Consider the following 26,254-nt stretch of genomic DNA (forward strand, 5'->3'; position numbering starts at 1 on the left):
GACAGTAATTTCACATGGCCTGCTCAGGTTGACCATGTTTGCACCAGGGTCCAGCAGCGATTGCATTTCCTCCACAGGCTGGTCAGAGGTGGTGTTCATTAGAGCATCATTAGGCACATCATCTCAGTCTGGTTTGGTAACCTGTCTGTCCAGGTTGAATCATTGAAAAACATTTCATTTGTCCCCTGGTGTTTGTGGGTACCAAATAGATTCTGCACGTGGAGAGCCTGAACCCAGCTCCGATTTTAAATTTTTTAACGCTATAGTTAAAAAAGAAAAGAAAATAAAAGGTGGGGTCCGTTTGTTTGCGCGCCTTCAGGCACAAGCGCGGGGCGGGGTGGTACCACTATCTGTAATTATGTCGCTGAAAGCTCCTCCTCCGTTCATTCTTAATCCCTCTGGCTCTGTCCACTAATACTGGGGCTGAAATTTATCCACAAGGATCAAGCAGCCACCGTTAGCAAACGTTACCAGAGCTCCCTGCTGACTTTATCCGCCACCGGGACAGTGGTTTTGACGCACTTCTGCAGCAGCTTGGTCCGACAGGCCGAGGCAAGTTTTCAGTAGAGCCCGGGTGAGTTCAGCCTCCGCTTTCTTCCTGCTTGAACACCTGTGTGACTCTTACTATCCCGGGGAGTTTAAAAGCCCCTACTTCTACCAGCCACTCTGCTTTTACATTATAATCCTCTCTGATGGATGCGTCCCCTTTCAAAGGGTGGCTTTAACTGCTGATTTATCTTCTGCTTGAGTTGACGATTAAGGTAATGGGACATTACATTTTTCAAGCAGCTTGTCAGCCTGCTGGGGTTGAATTATCTGCAGCTCCTAGTTAATTGTGCAAGGGTTGAGCAGCCTATAGGAATGGCGCAACTTCTTGGATTCTCTGTTTTTTTACACATGGAAACAAATATTTAGTCTGTACAATCCAGTTTGATTAAGACTATATTACTTAAAAACACATTCAGCTGGTAGATTATCTTTGAAAGGAGGCGTGTTTTACTCACCACTGGTATGCCTAGTGCTTGGAATGGAGACAAACCAGTACATGCCTTTGTAACAGGCAGGGACAAACGAAATCCATGTAAATGTTTCATACATGTGCTTGTCTGGTTCTTTTTGTCTTGTTTTTCTTGCAGTGATCATCATGGCCTCAGCCGATGAAACAGAAGGTGGCCTGACTCCTGTGGACTTTATACAGCTGCAGCATTACATGGAAGGTGAGTTCTCGTTTCACATTTATATCGATCCAGCAATGATCACAAAAACCAAACATCTACGTTAATAAAATTGCAAAAAGGTGCAATTTTGTTTTGCATAGGAAGTGCCCCTTGAACTTGTTTGGATTAAGTAGAATTGAAACCACAATCTTCAATGTATGTTGTTAGGATTTTATGTAATTATTGGATTTTATGTTACATGCTTATATATTTATTTCCCTAAAGGCACCCCCTAAATAAAATCCAGTCCTACTAATGCTTTCAGAAGTCACCTAATTAATAAATGGAAGCTACATGTTGGTTATTTAATCTACTTGATGACTCTGGAGGAGCTCCAGAGATCCACTGCTCAGGTGGGAGAATGTCAACATGACAACTCTGTTCAAATTTAAGTCTTTCAATAGACACAGTGCTCTAGTCAGATGAGAGAAAAACTGACCTTTTTTGGGCCTAAACAAAAAACATTATGAGTGACTAAAAGCAACACATCCAGAATGAAACATGAGCGTTATGCTGTGTTGAGGGAGGGACAGTGAAGGTGGTCAGTTGATTTTAACATGGGTGGAGCTATATGCAGAAACATTTAGGAAAAACCCTGTCAGAGACTGCAGAAATCATGGTACTGGGCTGAAGGTTCACCTCCCAGCAGGACAGCAACCCTAAACATACAGGAACAACTACAATAGGTTAGTTTGGATCAAAGCAAATCTATGTATTGGGCCCAGTGAAAGTCCAGACCTAAATCTAATTGAGAACCTGCGAAAATTAATATCTTCAGATGCTTTCCATCTGATCTGATTTCCCTCTCAGCTCACAGTTTTGCAGTACTTGCTAACTACTATTAAAAAAAATTTACTACATGAAGATTTCTGGTTGTAATGTGACAAATGTAAAAACGTTCAAGAAGGGGGGGGTGAATACTTTTGCAAGGATTGTTGTGTATGTTTTGTAAATAAGAGGTCAGACAAAGACTTACATTTCAGAACAGGATTTTTAAAGGTAAACTGTGAACTACTGTAAGCTGTTTCTTTGAACCACTCAAATGCAGTTAGAGCTATTTCTGAAAGTCAACAAATGCTAACTAAGATAAGCGGCGTGAGCAGAACAACTGTCAAAGTCCACTCAGACCAAGACCAGTCCACACACCCAAATCAGATAGGTGTCCAACCTTTTCATGCTGTTTAAAGTGACAGCGGCCGTGGACTCCATCTGACTGAGTGAACTGTGAGCACATTAACTCTCATTCACCTTCTCTGCAGAATCCATTAAACTGGAAGAGAAAGCTGTGGCTCTGGGGTCACAGCCAATGTAAAATTATATGGAACCTGTTAACGGGGAACAACAGAAGCTGCACCACGCTAAAAATACTCTGTGTACTCAAAGGCTTTGCAAGAAATGAAATGGGTCTGTAGGCCTCTATTATGATGCTGGATAATGGATGAATAGATAATTACATGAACCATGTGCTCAGGTCTGGATCTGTCAAAGACAATGTGTGTTGGCTCAGATTGCAGGGCCCGAACCTAACGTTAATGTTTTATACACACACAGTTTATGCATGGCCTCATTTAGTAATAATCTCACTTTCTAGTACTTGTTTTAACAAGAACAAACCATGTGTCTAACCTGGATTTGCAATTAGACATTAATATTGTTATTGTAGGATTTGTTATTGTCAGTTGAGTTGAAGAGAAGGTCACATTTTTTTTTGTTAATTTTGTTTCCCAGTTTATTACTTAAGTTTCATTTTCATCTCCATAAATCTCCATGCAGAAAGCAGTTTGAGAGTCAGAGATGTGATTAAGGAGTTTCATCCAGGTGGTCGTTATGCCAAGTACACTACTGGAGAGGTAATTAATGCTTGTTTAATCCATCCATCCATCCATCCATCCATCCATGCGTTTCATTCATGAATACCCCCCTCAAACCAATCTAAAGGCAGAAAATTATCTCTGTTCTGTCATTAGATCAAAGGCTGCATAGTTTAACACCATATCCTGATCGACTGCACTTGCATAAAAACAATAGAAGCTTTGTTCAAAAAGGAAATGACAGAGGCTTTTTTAAATCAAGTCCTTGTTTACTCTCTTTCTAATGGCACCCTGGGCAGTGGCCCATATAGCTGATATCACAAAACTGTCCGTCCGTCATCCTCCGCAGTAGAGCTCAGACTAAATCCACCAATTCTGATTTAGAAGAAAACTCTTTCAAAAAATGAACATTCAATGTCATATTAATGTCGTCCTTCAAGCACAAGTAAATATTAATAGGTCATCTGGCTGTTGATTATTTATCCATTTGGTAGTTTTCCAGGTTTGCTCATTTCACTTTTCACAACTGATGATTTAATATAATTTTTCTTAACTATTGCTAGTCTGCTATAAGAGAATGCATTTATGTGATTCCAAAAGATATCTACTAGTCAGTGGTCCCCAATAGTTATTTTGGTGCTATCAGATTTTTCATTTTTAACAAGAGTCATTTTGCACCAAACAGGGATCAGAACCAAAAGAAGCCAAATTAGGGTGTACAACAAAATCTTAAGAAAATCTGGTTCAATTTAGATATTCATGATTTGTGCGTTTTTATAATCATTTATTTTGATAATACATGAGAATCTCTAACTACTGAGATAAATTAACTGATAGGCAATGGTTCAATTACATGCATTCATGTAAAGTATTATTGTAAAATTTTATTTGTTTGCTTGAATACGGTCATCTGATTTTGGATTTAAATTTGAATTTAATTTTTACCTTCATTAATTGTCCTTGAACTGTAGTCCTAGTGAAACAAAATGTGTGTTCCAGTGTAAATGTTATGTAATCCTGTGTGTCTGCTCAGTGCCTCAGTGTAGAGGGCTTCTGTCTCTTCCTGAAAACCTACTTGGAAGTGGAGGACTTCCCTCCAAACTTCTGCCAAAAGCTATTTCGTTATTTTCAACAAGCGGAGAAAGACGGGTCTCCAAAAAGCTCCATGCCCAAAGAAGGTAATTCATTACAGTATTCGACATGTTTTCACTTAGGAAGGTGTGTTATTGTTCATGTAGGAGTAGGTCTTTCAGCACTTCCTTAAAATGATAAAAGAAAGGAATGCTACAGTTAAAAGAAAGGAATGCTACAGTTTTCTCAGTGTTCTCACCTGTTAGTAATTTTTTTTGGTTCTGTGTCACTGTGTTACAGAAATGAGGCTACAGGTATTGTTTGTACTGGCCTTCAGAAAGTTTCAGGGCTGCACCTAATGATTATTTTATTAATCGAGTATCAATTATTCTGATGATTAATCAAGTAATCGGACAAATAATTGGCGCATTCTGCAGGTTGATGTTTCCTGCTCAGGTGTTGCATCGTGGATGTGCTTTTATTAATTCATTTGTGCAGTACATATACTGCACTGTCTTATTTTTGTAATAAGTTTAAAGTGATCACACACTTGACACTTTTAGTCGTTTTCTCAGCGCTTTTATCTCCCTCCGTAGCTGCTAACCCTACTTGGCATCCATGTATCAGCAGCCTAGGCTATCATTAGTGGAAGTGAGAGCGTTGTGCAACACAAATAACCACCTGGCTGGAACACAGTGCGCCGAATAGTTGAACTGAATTTAACGAAGCCTTGAGGAAGATAACTTGCCCTGAGGAATTTTAAAAATTGATGTACTGAACTCTTTCATGTAATCGTTTCAGCTCTAGAAAGCTTTTTGTGACGTTTTCTCCTATATTACAGAAACATTTTATTCTAAAAGTAAAGTTGTACTGTTTAAATCTATGTAAGGCAACAAAGTTTTCCAGTTACATCAAAGAGTCTGTATTTTCAGGAGGGGTCTTTCTTCGTGACGTATCCTGTTACTTCTCGGTTCTGGAGGAAGGACAGCCACGGGAAAAGCTTGAGTGTTGGTTCATTTCACATTTTATTCAGTGTCCACCGCTGATGGGACTGATGAATTAGAACTGACTGTATAGAAGTGACTGACAGATTTCTGTTTTGTTCCAGTTACATTCAAACTTTATGACAAAGATGGAAATGGACTTTTGGACAGTTCTGTAAGTATAAATGAGACTTTGGTGCTTTAATAAAAACAAGATAAATTAATAAAAAAAGAATGGAAAAAAAAAGCTCTTTATCAAAATGCCTTTAAATTACTGAGGTTTTTCTACTTCCTGGGCGTTTTAGAGCACTAAAACATGACTGGATGTCGGTAATTTTTCTTTTCTCTTTCAACTGACCTGGTTGGCTGACAATTGGACACACACATACAGGTCCTTCTCAAAATATTAGCATATTGTGATAAAGTTCATTATTTTCCATAATGTCATGATGAAAATTTAACATTCATATATTTTAGATTCATTGCACACTAACTGAAATATTTCAGGTCTTTTATTGTCTTAATACGGATGATTTTGGCATACAGCTCATGAAAACCCAAAATTCCTATCTCACAAAATTAGCATATCATTAAAAGGGTCTCTAAACGAGCTTTGAACCTAATCATCTGAATCAACGAGTTAACTCTAAACACCTGCAAAAGATTCCTGAGGCCTTTAAAACTCCAGCCTGGTTCATCACTCAAAACCCCAATCATGGGTAAGACTGTCAGACCTGACTGCTGTCCAGAAGGCCACTATTGACACCCTCAAGCAAGAGGGTAAGACACAGAAATACATTTCTGAACGAATAGGCTGTTCCCAGAGTGCTGTATCAAGGCACCTCAGTGGGAAGTCTGTGGGAAGGAAAAAGTGTGGCAGAAAACGCTGCACAACGAGAAGAGGTGACCGGACCCTGAGGAAGATTGTGGAGAAGGGCCGATTCCAGACCTTGGGGGACCTGCGGAAGCAGTGGACTGAGTCTGGAGTAGAAACATCCAGAGCCACCGTGCACAGGCGTGTGCAGGAAATGGGCTACAGGTGCCGCATTCCCCAGGTCAAGCCACTTTTGAACCAGAAACAGCGGCAGAAGCGCCTGACCTGGGCTACAGAGAAGCAGCACTGGACTGTTGCTCAGTGGTCCAAAGTACTTTTTTCGGATGAAAGCAAATTCTGCATGTCATTCGGAAATCAAGGTGCCAGAGTCTGGAAGAAGACTGGGGAGAAGGAAATGCCAAAATGCTAGAAGTCCAGTGTCAAGTACCCACAGTCAGTGATGGTCTGGGGTGCCGTGTCAGCTGCTGGTGTTGGTCCACTGTGTTTTATCAAGGGCAGGATCAATGCAGCTAGCTATCAGGAGATTTTGGAGCACTTCATGCTTCCATCTGCTGAAAAGTTTTATGGAGATGAAGATTTCATTTTTCAGCACGACCTGGCACCTGCTCACAGTGCCAAAACCACTAGTAAAGGGTTTACTGACCATGGTATCACTGTGCTCAATTGGCCTGCCAACTCTCCTGACCTGAACCCCATAGAGAATCTGTGGGATATTGTGAAGAGAACGTTGAGAGACTCAAGACCCAACACTCTGGATGAGCTAAAGGCCGCTATCGAAGCATCCTGGGCCTCCATAAGACCTCAGCAGTGCCACAGGCTGATTGCCTCCATGCCACGCCGCATTGAAGCAGTCATTTCTGCAAAAGGATTCCCGACCAAGTATTGAGTGCATAACTGTACATGATTATTTGAAGGTTGATGTTTTTTGTATTAAAAACACTTTTCTTTTATTGGTCGGATGAAATATGCAAATTTTGTGAGATAGAAATTTTGGGTTTTCATGAGCTGTATGCCACAATCATCCATATTAAGACAATAAAAGACCTGAAATATTTCAGTTAGTGTGCAATGAATCTAAAATATATGAATGTTAAATTTTCATCATTACATTATAGAAAATAATGAACTTTATCACAATTTGCTAATATTTTGAGAAGGACCTGTACTTACACAGGGGTTATTGTCATTAGCGCACAACCACTACAAAACAAAACATAAAACAAATGGGCACAATTAATTATAATTAATATATAAGTATATTATTATATATATATATATATATATATATATATAATTAATTTCTTTATTTCCTCCCCTCCCCTCTTTCCCCTCATCTAGTTTTCATGTGTCCTCCTCTGCCCCCTGTCACTGCTTCAGCTAGGCTATTTGTTTAACCAGGGAGCTGATTAAAAAAATGAGGCTGATTTTGGATGAAGCGGGGCAAATGTCACTTTTCATGTTACAACCTTGTGCTCGTAGAACAAGTGGTGTGATAAATTACTTCCTGGCTTTTACACATTGATGCAGTTTCCTGATCAGGTGAGCCTGTAGGTCGCTGAAACACGGTGTAGCCCCACCCGATGGAAATGGCATGCGGACCAAACCACTTTGTGGAATGGGGGGGGCCATGATCTTTTAATAATTAAGAAACACATTTTATGTTTTTAATTTAAATCGCTTGAATTGTACTTTTATTTAACATTACTATATATTCTTTTTAATTATTTGTAATTCCAATGATTTTTGGGGGGGACATCTTTATGGAATGGTGGTTCACATCCCCTGTGTCCTCTCGGGATTTTCGCCGATGTCTCAAGTTGAACTCAAGCTTGTGGAGTTCTTCTTGCAACACTGGTAAATAAAATTTTGCCACAGTTCATCAACCACACAGGTACATTCAACACATTTTTTTTTTTAAAATAAGTACAGAAAGTGTCAATCAGTCAGCCAGAGATCAAACTTGTCCAGTTTTCCCTTGATCGGCTCTGATTTGTGATTGGTCGGTTAAAATACTGGAAAATCTAAATCCAATCTGTGCATCAAACGTTTGTTGAGCTTTGAGGTATTTTTTTCGATTAATGTGGCCCTTTTACATTAACCTTTCAGTGCACTGGATTTTCTGGTTGTTCTTGATTATAATCTGTTTTTGCACACTGATCAAGATTGATGAGATTGTGTCAAATTTTACGAGAACTCTCCCATCTCTTCTCCAGGAAGTGGACCGTATAATTGCACAGATGATGCGAGCTGCTGATTACCTGGGCTGGGACGTGACTGAACTGAGACCAGTAAAACTTCCTTTTCTATGCTTTTTTTGTCTTAAAATATATAAACAAACTATAAATATCTTTTTTTTAATTGAAAAATATGATGTTTTTACAGGTTCTCAAAGACATGATGAGTGCAATAGATGTAGACGACAGTGGGACTGTTACTCTGGAGGAATGGGTGAAGGGAGGCTTGAACAATGTACCTTTGCTTGTACTGCTTGGACTGAGGGTGAGCACCAATGGCGCAGAGACAACATTTTATAGTTTTACTACAACCTCCCTCCTCTTGTTACAGGTGCATCTGTAAATTAAAATCAAAATATAGAAAATTGTATTTATTTCAATAGTTCAGTAAAGTTAATGAAACTCATATTTTGTAGACATACATTAGACCCAGAGTGATATATTCCAGGCGTTTATTTCTATTAATTTTGATGGTTATGGTTTAGAGCTAAAAAAAGGTAAACAAATTCAGGTTCTCCTAAGATTTGAAGAGTAAATAACACAAAAAAATAGATTTTTACAGACAGAAATGAAATGTTTTGACCTACACAAACAAAGGGGGAGTCTGCAGCTTTGTCAGCTGTCCAGCATTCATTAAGACCCTCCACAAGGAGGCTAAGCCACAAAAGATCACTGCTGCAGAGGCTGGTTGTTCACACAGTGCTGATTAATAGAATGTTCATTGGAAGGAAAAAAGTATGGTAGATTAAGCTGCAAAAGGAGCCCAGACCAAGTATGGAGTCATATACTGTGCAGTACACAGTAATGAGCCCGATATTTCAGTATTAAAACTAATTTTTTTTATTGCTCTCATGTAATGTACTAGTTGTCGGAGGAACTGAGTTTGGGGGGTTTTATTAGCTGTAAGGCATAGTCTTTAAAATGAATAGATTAAAAAAGATTACAGTGTGTGTATTAGCTCCACATTTAAGATTGAATTATTCAAATAAATTTTATTTCAGTAATTTTCTAATTTATTGAGCTGCCCCTTTAATGTGGCCTTGAGTCCAAAAACTCAATCGAGTTCATTTCAGAACTCAGTTCTGCTTCATGAGCGTCTTTCTTTCTCTGTAACTTTGAATCCTCCTCTTCCTTCCTCACCCACAGATGACCGAGAAGGATGGCCAGCACATCTGGAGGCTGAAGCATTTCAACAAACCCACCTACTGCGGCGTGTGTGAGAACATGCTGCTCGGCCTCGGCAAGCAAGGACTCTACTGCAACTGTAAGAGCTCGCCGCTGCCACCAGGGGGCAGTCGAGCTTCTTTTCTGGTTTTCTTACCTCGCCGGTTTGCTGATGTTGTCCGTGCATTTTCTGAAAGCAGATTATGTCTGTCCTGTTTATATTTTTCTTCTTAGATTGTGCTTACACTGTCCACAACCAGTGCGCCAACAAAAATCCTGAACCTTGTGCCCGGACCTTTGTCAAAAACAAACAGGAAATTGGTGTAAGGAACACAAAGCATGACTTTTAATTTCTATTTCCTTCAACCAGTTTAGTTTTATTCTAGTTTTTCAGCTTAACACCTCAGTTTATTAGTAAATTTTAATTTTATATTAAATTACAGCTACAGATATGTTTAAGAGTTTTATTGCGTCTCTTTTTTTCTTTTACCAACCGAAAGTCACATAACAGTAACTGTAAACACTTTAACTACAGGGACATTACAGTGCATTAGTCAGCCAGGGCAACCCATCAGTTTTTTAAGTGCGGATTACAGCTGGCACAGTCTGCTCTGTGCAGCTGGTAAATGTCCTAATTCTGCATAAGGACACACAATGGTCTGCTCAATCTCCTTTTCAGTGTGTGATGTCATGGCACACAGGTCTTTACGGTCATGTTGCTGATCTGAACAGTGTGGTCGGTGTACAGGGCTTCCTTTGTGTTTGGGATGCAGGAGTATTAGTAGTGTGCTTTAATGGTGTTTTGTACATCGTGGGTACATTTGTTGGCACTCCTGGTAAAGACGTGTAAAAAACAAAACATTAGATACTGTAAATTGCGTAATCCCATTTTGAATCTTTAAGTCTTTTTTTGAGTGGGTAAAATTACTCAGTGTGAGAAATACTTGTCTTTGACAATGGCTACAATTGTAGTCTGTTTAAAATAAATGATGATGATCAAGATGATTTATTTTTAGTTTGTTAGCTGATCAGAAATTTTAGGAACTTCGTAGTAATTCGTGACTCGCTGTTTCCTATAGGGGTTAAATATGACGTTACTAACATTTCTAACAGTTAGCAGGACTCAAACGTTCACCGTTAAAGAACTGCAGGAAAGAGTGGCATGTACCTATCACCAAGTCTCAATGTCAGCCATTAGATGCCGTCTACATGCCAGCAGGTTGTGTGGGAATGATGTCAGTATAAAGCTGTTTCTGTCCAACCATCACACACATAAACCTGTGGAGTTTGCTAAGCTCAGCTGAGAATTTAACTGAATTTGGGTGTTAATCATATAAGAATAAGGATAAGCTTTTCACCAACAAACAGCCCAGGTGGGTTTGGTGTGAAATAAAAAATAAATATGTGGAAAAGCACCTCATGGTGGTGAATCTGTGATTCTTTGGACCTGCTTCTGTTCCAAAGGGCCCAGGAACCTAGTTGGAATGCATAGCATCATGAATCTTTTAAAATACCAAGATATTTTAAATGAAACACTGCAATCTTAAATCGTTTGTTTTAAATCACCACAATTTAGAACATGAACTTCCAGACCTACCAGTTTTATTATAAAAATAATAATGCAATGGAATATACAGTGATTATGATTCTGTTTTACTTCAGAAAGCAACTCATGACTGGATCAAAGCTGACTGTAACTCTAGCAAGTGTCAGGTGTGCTTTAAGAAGATCAAAACTTTAGCGGGGAAGCACTGCGTGTGGTGCCAGGAGACGGTGAGGATGGCTCTTTGGATACTTTGACACAAAGCTGAAAGATGGATGGAAACATATTTGGGAACTAAATTTGGTTTATTCCCCAGCGACATGATGACTGTGTTGTGCCTGGGGTACCGAAATGTGACTGTGGCCCACTGAAAGACCATATATTGCCACCATGGGCCATCTATCCTGTCTCAAAGGTTAATTGAGTAAACATGGTTTGATGACATTTTTGGTTTTAATTCAGGATCATTGTAGTTAATGGTTTTTTAATGCTGCAGGAGGAGGATACCAACCTGCTGAATGTCACTCCTGATGGCCACATCCTGCAGGTATGTTATTACATTTTAAAACCTGAGCATGTTATTCAGCATCCTTGCATTTATCATCTCAATATCATTGCTTTCGGTAGGCTAAATACAATATCTGAGTATTTAAAAAAACATTTTTATTCTTGCCAAATAGATGCCAAGCATGTGTCTGGGGTGGATAACTGTTTTGAAGTAATAATAAATCTATGCATCCTTCACATAAGGTTTCTGGTGAGACACTTGCATGAAATTGTCAGGGACCAAAATGTTCTATTTATTTTAGGCTTTTAATGATTCATCTGAACTGTACTTTTTTCAAGATGTAATATTTATACAACAATTTTAAATAATTTTACAAACAAGAATTGAGTGCACAAGATTCAATTTATTGTAGATTTTCTCTAATGCACACATAGTCAATATTTTAAATTCAGGCCCAAATAAACGCACACACCTCTGTTAATATTTGGATAAACATGCCTTAGCAAGGTGTCCTTCAACCACAGAAGCTTCAACAAACCTCTGGCATAACTCTGGCCAGAAAGTCGAGCAATTTTCTTTAATTGCAGAGTTAATTGGTAGAATTCATTTAAAATTGCTAGATTTCCTGCCACAGATTTGGCTTTTAATTGTTGAGATCCGTGCCATTCAGTAAGTTTAGTGTTAGCTTGCCTCACCCGTTTAAAAATCTGCTATCATGCATGTTTGGGTTCACTGTGTTGTTGTATCACTGTCTTACTGGTGACAGAATCATGCTGAAGGTCTGGTTCAATACTACTTTTACTGGTGAACTCCACAAATGCAATAATGAAAAAGGAGAACTATTTCCAAGTTCATCCACCTTACCTTAAATTAACAAATAGTTGAAACTTAGAGACAACTGGATGTTCCGAAAGGACAGTGATCCCAAAAACACACTTATGCTGGTTCTGGAAAGGTTAAAGAGATCTAACATGATGCTTATGGAGTATTCCTGAGCTCAAATTAACTGACTTGAAAATTTATGGACTTTTGTAAAGTCAGTTTAATGTCAGGAAACCAACCAGTCCAATGCACTGAGGAGAGAAGTTGTCAAACATGTAACCATAATTATTTCAGAAGCTTGTTGATGGCTCCAAAAAAGGTGGGATGGGGGTGAAGGACATTAATCCAAATATTAGTGGCGGTGTATGTACATATTTGAGTCTGCATGTGTAATTGTGACCTTGTGTGAAAAGTCCAAGTAATAGTTTGTGCAACCAGTTCTTGTGTCGGGAAGTCATTAAAGTTGCATGTTGTGTTACCAGTACACTGTGAAAAAGGAATGGTTCAGTTAATAGAGACCCAAACGAAAAACATTACATTCATTACAATGAAGAGTGTATGTAAACTGCTGACCAAAACTGTACATGAAATGACAAATTTAGCACAAATCCTAACAAATGTGGTTTTGAAATTATTTATTCAATCTAAAACACATTTATTTGTTCTGTCCTTTTCAGATTGCTCCTATTTTAGATACTCATCCTTTGCTGGTATTTGTAAATCCTAAAAGCGGAGGGAAGCAGGGTGAACGGTGAGAAACATAAACAAAATATGAGTATACATGTATATCTAAAAAAAATTAGATTATCACGACAGTTTTTTTTTTTTTCTCAGTCATTTCAGGAACTGAATCTCATATTTCAAGCCTTAATTTCTTGTAATTTTGATGATTATGGCTTACAGAAAATGAAGGAGCATTGGGTAAGCCGTATTCATCACTTCCTGTTTTCGCTGTTGCACTCGGTGGATTTTTTGGTGTGTGAAGCTCTCTCGTTTGATCTGATTTCTCTCTACTATGATATCTCTTACTTGTTCTAATACATAAGCACGTTAAAACACATACTTTCTGTTGCTGCATTTAACGTTTGGGGAGTCTCCGTGTTTTACACGGTTTTTCTAGTAGTGGTAAGGGGTCGCTAGCTTAGCTTTAGCTCCACCATGTCTACCTGTTCTGTTGTTTCTCTGAGTCTCCTGCTCTCTCTGTCAGATGTTCAGTTACTCCTCTGCCTCCTTTAGTGATAATGGTACGTGTAATAAATGTAGCATTTTTGTAGCTTTGGAGGTGAGGGTGTCGGAATTGGAGGCCCGGCTCCACGCTGTTGAAAAACCAGCAGATAGCCGAGGCCCCTATGGTGCGTTAACACCGTACGCGGATTCCGCGATAGGAGCAGCCGATTTACATGTTATCCCTATGTAGAGGTGTGCACAGGAGCGGAGCGGTGCGAAGGAAACGAAAGACGTGGTGCGAAAGGTGCGCCGAGTGGAGCGAGAGCGATGGAAAAGTTGAAAAATCAGAATTTTTCCTAAATTCTCTTCGCGTCAACCAATCAGGAACTGGATGTGGCTGTGACGTAGGGTGAAAGACCGCAGTGGAGAAGAAGCGGTTGTCAGTGAAGATGGACAACCAGATCATAGTGGCGGTGTGCGGCAAGCCAGAGTTGTATGACTCAACTAATTACTTTTACCGAGACAAGTACAGAAAGGACCTGGCCTGGTTATGTTCAGGCACAAATATCTTATATTTAGGAGATGTGGACATTAAAAAGCTGAGATTTATTTAGTCACCGAAGACAGATGGTCAGGCGTTCAGCAGCTGGGTACAGTGCCGGTAGTTGGTGTCCCGGAGGCCGATTCGTCTCCCAATGCGGGACAGCAGATCTTCGAACTGGGTAGAAGGAAGTACTGCTGAAAATCGACCGTCATCCGACCGTCATCCAGACGCAGCTCCTGGAGTAGGTGGTGGTAATCTCCGAACTGTTCCCGTCCCTGAAGAATCTGGTGAACCCAGGGACGTCGGCGGCGTTTTTCGGCTCTCCACAGGTAAAACACCGTAATTATCCATGAAATCCATGTCGGCCATGTTCAGTTGAAACCAGCAAGCAGCAGATGGAAGCTCCTCCTATTTGATGACGCGGCGAAGCGTTGCCGCTTGTTGCCAAATGGCAACGCGGAATGTCAAGCGGGCAAAAGCACACAAATGAGGCGAAATATTTGCAGAATCCTTGTTTGGTGTGAACGCACCAGCCAGCGCGGAGACACCAAGGGTAGCTCCCCGTAGCAGTCCTTCAGCAGAGCCTGCACAGCCGGGGCCTCAGGCCAGCTGGGCGACGGTACATAGAAAGCATAGTCCTAGATCCCAGCCCACAGGTCACCACCAACCCGTCTGCGTTTCTAACAGATTTTCCCCGCTCAGTGACACACCCGCTGAGAAGCCAACTCTGGTAATTGGCAGCTCCATAGTCAGAAACGTGGCACTAGAGACACCAGCGACCATAGTCAAATGTCTGCCAGGGGCCAGAACGGGTGACGTCAAATCCTACCTGAAACTGCTGGCTAAGGATAAGCGTAGATACAGTAAGATTGCTATTCACGCTGGCAGTAATGACACCCGGTTACGTCAATCGGAGGTCACCAAAGTTAGTGTTGCTTCAGTGTGTAAGTTTGCCAAAACAATGTCGGACTCCGTAATTTTCTCTGGTCCCCTCCCCGATCTGAACAGTGATGACATATTTAGCCGCATGTTGTCATTCAACCACTGGCTGTCTAGGTGGTGTCCAGAAAACAATGTGGGCTACATTGATAATTGGCGAACATTTTGGGGAAAATCTGGTCTGATCCGGAGAAACGGCATGCATCCCACTTTGGATGGAGCTGCTCTTCTTTCTAGGAATCTGGCCGAATTTATTAGTTCTCCAAACCTCTGACAACCCAGGGTTCAGACCAGGAAGCAGGGTTGTAGTTTAATACTCCTCTCTGCAGCTTCTGTACTACTACCCACCCATTACCCTATTAAGACAGTGTCTCGGCCACGGCCAAAATTGAATAGATTAAAAAATAATCTAAAACGAGGAAATCAAGAAAATCTTATAAAAATAAACACAACTCAAGACTAAAAAGAAAAATAAAACAATTAAATGTGGCCTACTGAATATAAGATCTCTCTCTTCAAAGACTTTGCTAGTTAGTGACCTGATTTGTGATAATCAGATTGATTTATTTTGCCTCACAGAAACCTGGCTGCAGCAAGAGGATTATGTTACTATAAATGAGTCAACTCCTACTAATTATTTAAATTTTCACATTCCTCGAAATACTGGGCGAGGAGTAGCAACCATCTTTCAGTCCGATTTATTGACTAGTCCCAGACCAATCGATAGCTACAACTCTTTTGAGTATTTAATCCTTAGTTTTCCTCATCCAAATTGCAAAGCACCAAAACCACTTCTGTTGGTTGTTTTGAACCATCCACCAGGCCCTTACTCTCAATTTTTAGATCAGTTTTCAGACCTTTTATCTGATTTAGTGTTAAATACAGATACGGTTATTATAGTGGGGGATTTTAACATTCATGTTGACACTGAAAGTGATAGCTTAAATATAGCCTTTTAATGCTATCTTAGGCTCAATTGGCTTGCTCAAAACATTAACAAACCTACCCACCTTTGTCTTCATTCTCTGGACCTTGTGCAGACATATGGCATTGAGTGTAAAGACATAACAATATTTTCTCATAACCCTGTCCTGTCTGACCATTTTTTCATAACCTTTGAGTTTAATTTAACCAAGTACTCCACACCTGAAAGAAAATTTCGTTATAGTAGATCATTATCAGACAATGCTGTAACAATCTTTAAAGAATCTGTTCCACTTTTGATTTCCTCATTATCACAGAAAAGCACAGTGGAGGGCAATAATTTTGTTTCTTCCCCTTCACAAATTGATTCTCTTGTTCATAGTGTTACTTCATCATTGCGTGGTGCATTAGACAATGCAGCCCCCTTGAAAAAGAAGATAATTGTTTATAGGAAGCTAGCTTCCTGGTTTAATTCAGAGCTGCGTACTTTAAAGCACAATGTTAGAAAATTGGAGAGAAAATGGTGCTCTACACACCTAGAGGATTCCTACTTAATCTGGAAAAATAGCCTACTGTTGTATAAAAAGACACTTCACCAAGCTAGAACAGCTTATTTCTCATCATTAATAGAAGTGAACAAGAATAATCCTAGGTTTCTCTTTAGTACAGTTGCTAAACTTACACAGAGTCATAGCTCTGTTGAGCCATCCATAACCTTAGCTCTCAGCAGTCATGACTTTATGGGATTCTTCCAAAATAAAATGTATTCTATTAAAAAGAAAATCTTTGACATAGTCCCGAAGATGATTACTTCATCCTCAGCAAGTGAGACAACATTGGAAGTAACTGTAGAACCTGATCTGTGTTTGGACTGCTTTGATCCTGTGGACCTTCCTGAGTTATCAGAAATATTAGCTTCATCTAAACCTTCAACTTGTATGTTAGACCCAATCCCAACCAAATTATTTAAGGAAGAGTTCCCTCTGATTACCAGCCCCATTTTAGATATGATTAATTTATCCTTAGTAAATGGATATGTACCACAGGCTTTTAAGTTAGCTGTAATTAAACCTTTGCTTAAGAAACCTTCGCTTGATCGAGATGACATAAATTACAGACCTACAGTATATCCAATCTTCCATTCTTATCTAAAATTCTTGAGAAAATAGTTGCTAATCAAATGTGTGAGCATTTACACAGCAATGACCTGTTTGAAGAGTTTCAGTCAGGTTTCAGAGCTCATCATAGCACTGAAACAGCTCTGCTGAAAGTCACTAATGATATTCTTATGGCCTCAGATAATGGACTTGTGTCTGTACGTGTCCTGTTAGATCTCAGCGCTGCATTTGATACAGTCGATCATAATATTCTCTTAGAAAGGCTGGAATATGCTGTAGGGATCAGGGGAACAGCGCTAGGCTGGTTTAAATCTTATCTGTCTGACAGATTCCAGTTTGTTCATGTAAATGATAAATCATCTTTAAACTCCAGGGTTAATTGTGGAGTACCACAGGGTTCAGAACCTGGGCCAATTCTCTTCACTATATATATGATTCCAATAGGTCAAATTATCAGGCAGCATGGGGTAAATTTTCACTGTTAAGCTGATGATACTCAGTTTTACTTATCCATAAATCCTGATGAGCCCAACCAGTTAGACAGACTACAAACATGTCTCGAAGACATAAAAACTTGGATGACTTTAAATTTTCTGCTTCTAAATTCAGACAAGACAGAAGTTGTCCTCTTTGGACCGGAGTCTTTAAAACAGAAACTGCTTAGTCAATCACTTAACCTGGATGGCATTAAATTGACCTCCGATAATAAAGTAAAAAACTTTGGTGTTATTTTTTACCAGGACATGTAATTTAAATCCCATATTAAACAGGTTTCTAGGATTTCCTTCTTTCATCTCCGGAACATTGCCAAAATTAGAAATATCCTGTCCAGGAGTGACGCTGAAAAACTAGTCCATGCATTTGTTACCTCAAGGCTGGACTATTGTAATTCTTTACTATCAGGATGTCCACAAAATGCAGTTAAAAGCCTTCAGCTGATTCAAAATGCTGCAGCAAGAGTTCTAATGAAAATTAAAAAGAGAGATCATATTTCTCCTATTTTAGCTTCCCTTCATTGGCTCCCTGTTAAATCCAGAATAGAATTTAAAATTCTCCTCCTCACATATAAAGCCCTTAATGATCTAGCTCCATCATACATCAGAGATCTGATTGGTCCATATGTTCCTAACAGAGCACTTCGTTCTCAGACTGCAGGTTTACTGGTGGTTCCTAGAGTCTCTAGAAGTAGAATAGGAGGCAGATCCTTTAGTTATCAGGCTCCTCTCCTGTGGAACCAGCTCCCAGCTTTAGTCCGTGAGGCAGACACCCTGTCTACTTTTAAGGCTAGGCTTAAAACTTTTCTTTTTGATAAAGCTTATAGTTAGAGTGGCTTAGTTTATCCTGAGCTATCTTCCTTATTTTTTTTACCTCCATCTTCTTCCCTCCCTGTTGGATGGAGTAAGGGGGAGTCAGGTTTAGCCTAAACCGGCTCAGTTATGGTTGAGGTGCAAACACACCCTCCATTTCTGCTACCTGTATGACCCCCTCTCTTTTCCAATGGTTATGGTCAATCTGACAGAGAGAGGAATCCCAATCGTTGTGGTTTTTAGTATAACAAAGGCCATCAGTGGGCTCTAGATGGACAAACTGTCTACTTTTAAGTCTTGGCTTAAAACTTTCCTTTTTGATAAAGCTTATAGTTAGAGTGGCTTAGGTTATCCTGAGCTATCTCTCTGTAGTTATGCTGCTATAGGCTTAGGCTGCTGGAGGACATAATGACCACATTCACTCTCTTCGCTACATTCTCACACTACTCTCCAAATTTGCTTAATTTGCTGTTATTTCAGTTTCTAACTTTATGTTCTCTCTTTTCTCTTCCTAGAAGCTACACCTGGCCTGACTCTGTGTCTACCTCTGACACCTTTCTGGAGAGGGGCATCGTCCAAGCTTCTGCTGGCAACAACTTAATGCTCACCCTCTACCAATGATCCACATGGCCCTGTCTTTTAGTGTTTAACCCTTTCTCTCTCCTAGATATGGCGATTGACTGAGCTTTTACTGTGACTAACTCTAGGTGCTCTCTTTCAGACTCTAACCTTGAAAACTGGCTCAGAGTTTATCTGTTCTTTCTTTCTAGGTGAAACGACTAAAGGAGCTACAGTACATCCATTAACATTTACTTTTCCTTCCCATAGAAAGTACTCCTGGATCAGTGCTTCTGTGTTCTTTTTGTGTCTCTGCTCTGTTCTCTCAAACCCCCAGTCGGTTGTGGCAGATGGCCGCTCAGACTGAGCCTGGTTCTGCTGGAGGTTTCTTCCTGTTAAAAGGGAGTTTTTCCTCTCCACTGTCGCTACATGCATGCTCAGTATGAGGGATTGCTGCAAAGTCAACGCCAGTGACTGTCCACTGTCTCTACATGCTCATCCAGGAGGAGGGAATGCTGCAAGTCACTGACTGGATGCAATCTGCTGGGTTTCCTTAGATAGAAAAACGTTTTATCCAATTTGAATAAATAACTGAATCTGACTGCACTGTTCAATGGTTAGGATTAATTGGAATGTATGTACCTGACTTTTGGGAAGTGCCTTGAGACAACATGTGTTGTGAATTGGCGCTATATAAATAAACTGAATTGAATTGAAAACACAAAATTTGAATATTACATAACATAAATAAAAAAGGGTATTTTAAACAGAACATGGAGCACGAAAATGCCCATATTCTCCTGCTGATGATTTTAGTAGCTCTTGAGGACTGGAGTTGGAGACTCCTGACTTAGAGGCTCAGGAAACCTTTGCAGGAGTTTTGAGTCAATTAGCTGATTAGGACGTGACACCATTCCATTTCCAATATTGTTTTATAATTTTCTAATTTTCGGAGATAGAATTTTCTGTTGTAATTTTCTGTAAGCCATAATCATCAAAATTACAAGAAATAAAGGCTTGAAATATTTCACTAAGTGTAATGAATGCATATATGTGTTACACTTTCTGAAATGAGTAACAGAAGTATTAAACTTTTTCACGATAGTCTAATTTTTTAGTGTACCTGTAGTTTAATAGACACTACAGGTTTTTATATACAGTGCACAATGTGATTATTGTTAAAAAATGTTGCTACTTTATCTCCTAGTACCTGCGCATGTATTTTACTGTGTCACCAGACCTTAGTGTAGAAGTGATGGATATATCTATTTTCCCAGAGTTCTCAGGAAGTTTCATCGCCTGCTGAACCCACGTCAGGTGTACAACTTAACCAATGGAGGTCCCACTCGAGGGTACAGTAAACCAGTGATCTGCAAGTTCAGTGTATGCATCTTTGAATGACCGTTTTATCAACACAAGCTTCGTTCTTTTAGGCTACACTTCTTTCGAAATCTACGTCAGTTCAGGATCTTGGTGTGTGGGGGAGATGGCACAGTCGGGTGGCTCCTGGATGCTATTGGTATTACACGTCCCTCTAACTTTCAGAGAGAAAAATGGAAAAGCAGTCACTTGAAAGAAATATTGAAATACTTGTGATTTCAGACAAAGCGAACATCTCAGTGCATCCTCCAGTTGCTGTGCTGCCCCTTGGAACTGGAAATGACATGGCTCGCTGCCTGCGCTGGGGAGGAGGTAAAACAATCAAACAAAAGCCCTGATAAGCATGTATACTGGAACTGGGGCATGGGGATTAAAGTTGTCGCATCGTAACTCTTGCAAGGATACGACGGGTCTGACTTGAGGGAAATCCTGAAGGAGATTGAAGGAAGTGAGAGGATTCCTCTGGATCGCTGGAGCATCAGAGTGACTCCAACAAACCCCAAGGATGTAGGAGACCCTGTCCCATATGAAATCATGAACAACTATTTCTCCATTGGAGTGGTAAGGACATCACATACATCTATCCATGGATCTCTCTCTATCTCTGTCTCTAGCTCTCTCTCTTCAACCCAAACTGATATTGATGCACAAAAAGATCAATGTATTGTTCTAAAATTTTATTTATTTAAAACTGCATGCAGGATGCTTCCATTGCTCATCGTTTTCACTCCATGAGAGAGAAACATCCACAAAAGTTCAACAGTCGGTGAGGACTTTCTGACGAGGGGTGTTATCCTCAATCACCCTCATGTTCACCTTTTATACTGTGTTTGGATGATTTACAATTTAACCAATCCTGTACTACCCTGTACTTGGTCTGGCCCTGATATTTTGTTTTAGATCTTGGGACCATAGACCTCTCTGTTAAGATCTGGTTTGTTGTGATTGGCCACATTCTGGATGATTGCACAATGCTTGTGAACTGCATACGTAACAAATGGTGGGGAATATGTTCAGTGCAGCCTAATGCCAAAGAATTTAGTTTTTGGTCATTACATCTACGTTAGACCCATTAAAGTTGAGCATTTTATGTAAACCTCTGGTACTGTAACTTTAAATTAACAACATTTTTTTTATTTTTTTTAAGAATGAAGAACAAACTTATGTATTTTGAGTTTGCTACTTCTGAGTCCATCTCAGCCTCTTGCAAGAATCTGAAGGGATGTCTCAGTATTACGGTAAAGTTTTTTACATAAATTAGACTGTTTTCACAATACATGTTTCATCATGACCAAATATGTTTTCCTCTGTTGCGTTCCCAGTCCTCCTACCTTAACACTAATGCCAAATATATCATCTCTTCTATAGGACATTTCGTCAAAATTTGCTAAATGTTTCTTTACATCTGAGAGGTTTCTGTGCCCTCCCCATCTGTTTGAGCCTTAATATAAAAGAGGAAACACCATTAGTATTTAGAAAATCGTATCAGTATATGCTGGTCAGGTCTCTGCGATCCTGTTCAATATTTTGAAGCTGGCACAGCATAATTTGGCGAGTGTAGTAAGAAGGAGCCATGTTTACAAAATCCAGACTCTGGTACTTTTCACTGATCACTGTGAGCTGACCACAAAGACACTCAAAAACCTAAAGTTCTCTACTAAAACTACTAAAAATATGTTGTAAACCCTCTGAGCAGATGCTAACACTTTTTCCTCCTCAATGAGGCTTCTTTTTGACTTTGATTCAAATACATTTTACATTTAAACTGCAGCTTAAATAACCCCACAACTTATTTGTTCTCCCAGGAACCAGTCCATATGCAGAATATAAAGGGTTGCGTACTCCTTCAAAGCTGGGAGCCCTATTCCACAGGGGAAGGGCAGCACAAACCAGCCTCTGTGTACATGGGACTTGGTCATAGTGAAGTTTATTTTGATATGGAGATTGTTTGTTCCAGCTGCTTAGCAATATCCTTTTACTTTAAGTCACAGCACTGGTCGGATGTGATGTCCATCGAGGATTACAGGCAGTGCACTGCAATCTAGATGCACCCCAGAAGACCTCTCTAAGACTCTAAAAATATCCTACATGTTCTAGTCATTATTAAATGTCAAAGTGTGGTCTGACTCTAGTTGTGAAAGGGGCCTTACATAGTAGTTTTAGCTTTTAGAATATTAAATTATTTTAGAGTACACTACAGGTCAAAAGTTTTAGATACACATTGTCACTTAATATGTCTCTATTTTCATGACTATTTACATTGTAGATTCTCAACAAAGGCAACAAATCTATGAATGAGCACACAAGGGATTATAAAGTAAACAAAAAGTGTGAAATACTACTCTTAACAGTTTCATATTTTATATTTTTCAAAATAGCCACCCTGCTTTTATTGCTTTTCTCTCGGCGTTCTCTCCATGAGCTTCATGAGGTGGTCACCTGAAATGGTTTTCCAAAGAGTCCTAAAAACTACCCAGAGCTTCAGTGAGAGACGGCCAAAGGTTAATATTTCAGTCATTACAGCAAAGGGCGGCTACTTTAAGGAATCTAAAATAAAAAAAACTTAGTTATTTTACAATTTTTTTGTTTGCTACATAATACCATATGTGTTCATTCAGTTTTTTTTTTTTTTTTTTTGCCTTAAGTGAGAATCTATGTAGAATGTAAATAGTCCTAAACATAAAGAAAACCATTAAATGAGAAAGTGGTTCTGAAACTTTTGACTGTTGTAATGTATGAATTATAAATGTTTGTTCTTGGTTTTACAGTGCTGTGGAAAACCTCTCAACCTGGACAACATCTCCTTAGAGGGTATAGCCATCCTCAACATACCCAGCATGCATGGAGGCTCCAACGTCTGGGGTGAATCAAAGAAAACTGATGGTGCTCCAGAAGCTGTGCACAGTGAAGTCATCACTGACCGAGAACTCCTCAAAACAGCCACACAAGGTGAGTCTCCTTAATCAGCTGGTCAGCTCTCTAGGAGTCTGACAAACTCCTTGAAATCTATATGAGAGGTTTGCTGCTTTCCTTTTAGATATAAGCGATAAACGTTTCGAGGTGGTGGGGCTGGAAGGAGTCTTGGAGATGGGTCAGATCTACACCGGGCTGAAGAGCGCTGGGCACAGACTGGCACAGACCTCCGAAATCACCATCAGGTTTGAACCTTCTAGAAAAAAATTACATGAATTCTTGTCAGTTTATTACTGACCCACATCCTAAAAACAATGGAAGACATCAGAATGAACATGATCCATTGTTATTTTACGTCCACCCCTGAGGTTGTTCGGCTGCTTTGCCTTGGAGGTTTTTCAGTTTTTTCGCTAGTCAAGTATTCATATGTCAAACCGTATGATTAACTCTTACTGTCTTTGATTTCCACTTGCAGCACTACCAAAGCTCTGCCCATGCAGATTGATGGGGAGCCCTGGATGCAGCCTCCTTGTGAGGTAAGTGGTAATAACTTGATAACCATAAGTGTTCAGATTCATATATAAAACATATCTTCTGTTTATGCTTTGGTGCCGAGGTTCACTAATATTTACTGTATGTTTTTTTTCCAGAAGAACTTTAATTTATCTATAGAAACATTTATGCATTGTAAGCATTTTGGGAAATTGGTCTCTTGTCATTTCCAAATATTATATGTTTTGAAGCTTTTGGTCATTACAATTATAATGGAACAAGGTGTGAGAAGTAGGGAAAACGGTGCCTAGTTAAAGTAAAAATATGTCAGTTTTTATGTAACAACCACAAACTGTAATCATTTCTATTGGGATTTTACGTGATAGATCAACACAAAATAGTGAAGCTCTTTAAAGTGGAAAAAAAACTTGATTTCCATTTTTTCTATTTTTTTTTAATTAAAAAGTAAAAAAGCATGGCATGAACTTGTATTCAGACTCCTTTACTCTGATGTCCTTAAATGAAATCCAGTGGAACCACTGCTTTCAAAAATCACCTAACTGGTAAATAAGTCCAGATGTGTGTAACTTTGTCCCAGTATAAATCCAGCTGTTCTTTGAAGGCCTTAGAGGCTTGTTAGAGATTAGTGAACAAACAGCATCATATAGACCACAGCAGACCGGTCAGGGAAAAGCCTCGGAGAGGTTTAAAGAAAACAGTATCGCAGGCTTTGAAAATTTCACAGAAAATTTCACTGTTCAATCTATCATCTTAAAAATGGAAAAGATCATGCCACAACTGCAAACTTACCAAACATGGCCGTCCAGTCCACCTAAACAGAGAATTAAGCAGCGTAGCAGCAAAGTGAACCATGGTACCTCTGAAGGAGTTGTAAAGATCCTTAGCTAAGGTAGGTGAATCTGTTAAGAGGAAAACTGTTAGTCATGCGTCACACAAGGTTTGTCATAAGTCATGTAGGGAATAAAACAAACGTGGAATAAATGTGCTCTGGTCAGAAGAGTGAATTTTCTGGCCAACATGCAAAAATGGCCGGTGTGGTGGAAAACCCATCATTGCATATTAGCCTGAGCACACCATCCCTACAGTGAAACATAGTGGAGGCAGCAATATGCTGTCCGAATACATTTTTTCCACGATGACTTAAATAAAAGTTGATGAGATGGTAGATGGAGCTAATTACAGGATAATCCAATGGAATGGTTTAGATCAAAGCATATATTCATGTGTTAGGATGGTCTAGTTAAAGTCCAGATCTAAATCCAATGGAAAACCTGTTGTGAGTCTTAAAAATTGATGTTCAGAGATGATCTCCATCCAATTTGACTGAGCTTGAGCTAATTTGAGAAGAGGACCTGGCAAAATGTTCAGTACCTATTTGTGCCAACCCAAGAGACTTGCAGCTGTTCTTGGAGCAAAAGGTGGTCCACAAGTTATTGATTTCGTAGGGCCAAATGCAATTACACAACATCCTTTTTTAAAAATGTTTATTTGTAAAACAAGTATTGAAAAACATGCATCAATTTCATTCCACTTCACACTTATTCACTCATAAAAAACCAAAAAAAAATACATTGACATCTGTGGTCATGTGAGGACACATGAACAATAACAAGAATCTTAGAGCAATTTTACTAAAAAGTGCAGAACATACTCTGTTGGTTTAAGTTACATATTTTTAATGAACGCATACAAAAAGGCTTTGTTAACCCAAATTGTTTTACGTTTTCAGATCCGAATAATTCACCAGAACCAAGCCAATATGCTCATGGCTGCACCGACCAAACCATCTGGCTTCTTTCACCTCAAGTAACCACCAGATCTTCCGCATCTTCCAGTCTGCAGAGGGTCACAGCTGAGTATTTAAAGTCTGACACTGAACATATGTAACTGTGTGTTTTATCCTATGTGTACTTCTCATTCTGTCCCTGTCATGGTTTTAACGTACCCGCTTGAACTACTTGAAAAATATTTAAACTTTGCTTGTCTCAAATCCGAATCGCTGCTTCTGTGTGCCAATTTAAATGTAATGCAACCTGTGTCTGTAAATGGAACCAGAAATATTCTCTACATCAATAAGGAATATGTGTTCACTATGTCTATTTTATGTTGTGAAAATGGTTTGTGGTAAAACATGTTTGCAGTGGTGTATTGTCAAGTTTCCTCTGTTCTTAATGTAGCTTGTAGTGAAGCAGCTTTGTCTCGGCAGCTCACACGCTTCTTCATCTCAACCATATGTCATAAAAGTCGCCGTCAGTGTTTTTCCCTTTTTACATAAGGAAATTCAATAATTATGCCAATGTTTTACGAGGAATATGAGACTAACCTGTTTTCAATGTCTCCATTTTATTTTTTAAAGATTCCAGCTTATTTAAATGTTGCTTTAAAAAAAACTCTTGTCAATGCCATTCCTCAATGTTTTATTTAAGACAAACTAGATGAGTTGTATAAGCTTCATGGATGTAAACATTATTTAACAGTTGTGCTAATAAGATTGTGATGCTCTTTTACAAAGGCATTCAATATTTCTGGTAGTGAATGTTTGCCAAAATGTGAGGGAATTAAGCCAAAATATGATTATTTTCTGAGTGTTGTAAATTATTTGTCAGCTATCATTGAATATCTGTCATTTGTATGTTCCTGGTGTTTATTCTTCTATTAAATGATGCTTGTGCAACATTAAATAAGAAAGATGTACTAAAGTCA

General features: G+C 39.2%; 1 protein-coding gene across 3 annotated transcripts; it reads left to right on the plus strand.

The window, feature by feature from the left end:
- Positions 1–138: 138 nt before the first annotated feature.
- On the plus strand, positions 139–26,254 carry dgkab (diacylglycerol kinase, alpha b). Of its 3 annotated transcripts, none has more exons than XM_047348864.1 (24): positions 139–552; positions 1,137–1,217; positions 2,991–3,067; positions 4,062–4,206; positions 5,032–5,106; positions 5,208–5,257; positions 8,131–8,205; positions 8,300–8,416; positions 9,298–9,415; positions 9,550–9,638; positions 10,978–11,088; positions 11,175–11,273; positions 11,355–11,405; positions 12,866–12,939; positions 20,023–20,097; positions 20,179–20,264; positions 20,348–20,437; positions 20,526–20,686; positions 20,827–20,891; positions 21,273–21,363; positions 22,894–23,074; positions 23,163–23,283; positions 23,514–23,574; positions 25,281–26,254. In XM_047348864.1, exons 2-24 carry the CDS (start codon positions 1,145–1,147, stop codon positions 25,359–25,361), a joined length of 2,166 nt encoding a protein of 721 aa, XP_047204820.1. In that variant the 5' UTR covers positions 139–552; positions 1,137–1,144; the 3' UTR covers positions 25,362–26,254. The 3 variants fall into 3 exon arrangements, with proteins under 3 accessions (XP_047204820.1, XP_047204819.1, XP_047204821.1); XM_047348863.1 differs by having other exon boundaries at positions 141–574; XM_047348865.1 differs by lacking the exon at positions 139–552 and adding an exon at positions 694–761.

The sequence above is a fragment of the Girardinichthys multiradiatus genome, chromosome 20 (genome assembly GCF_021462225.1).
Source record: "Girardinichthys multiradiatus isolate DD_20200921_A chromosome 20, DD_fGirMul_XY1, whole genome shotgun sequence".
Classification (NCBI taxonomy): domain Eukaryota; kingdom Metazoa; phylum Chordata; class Actinopteri; order Cyprinodontiformes; family Goodeidae; genus Girardinichthys; species Girardinichthys multiradiatus.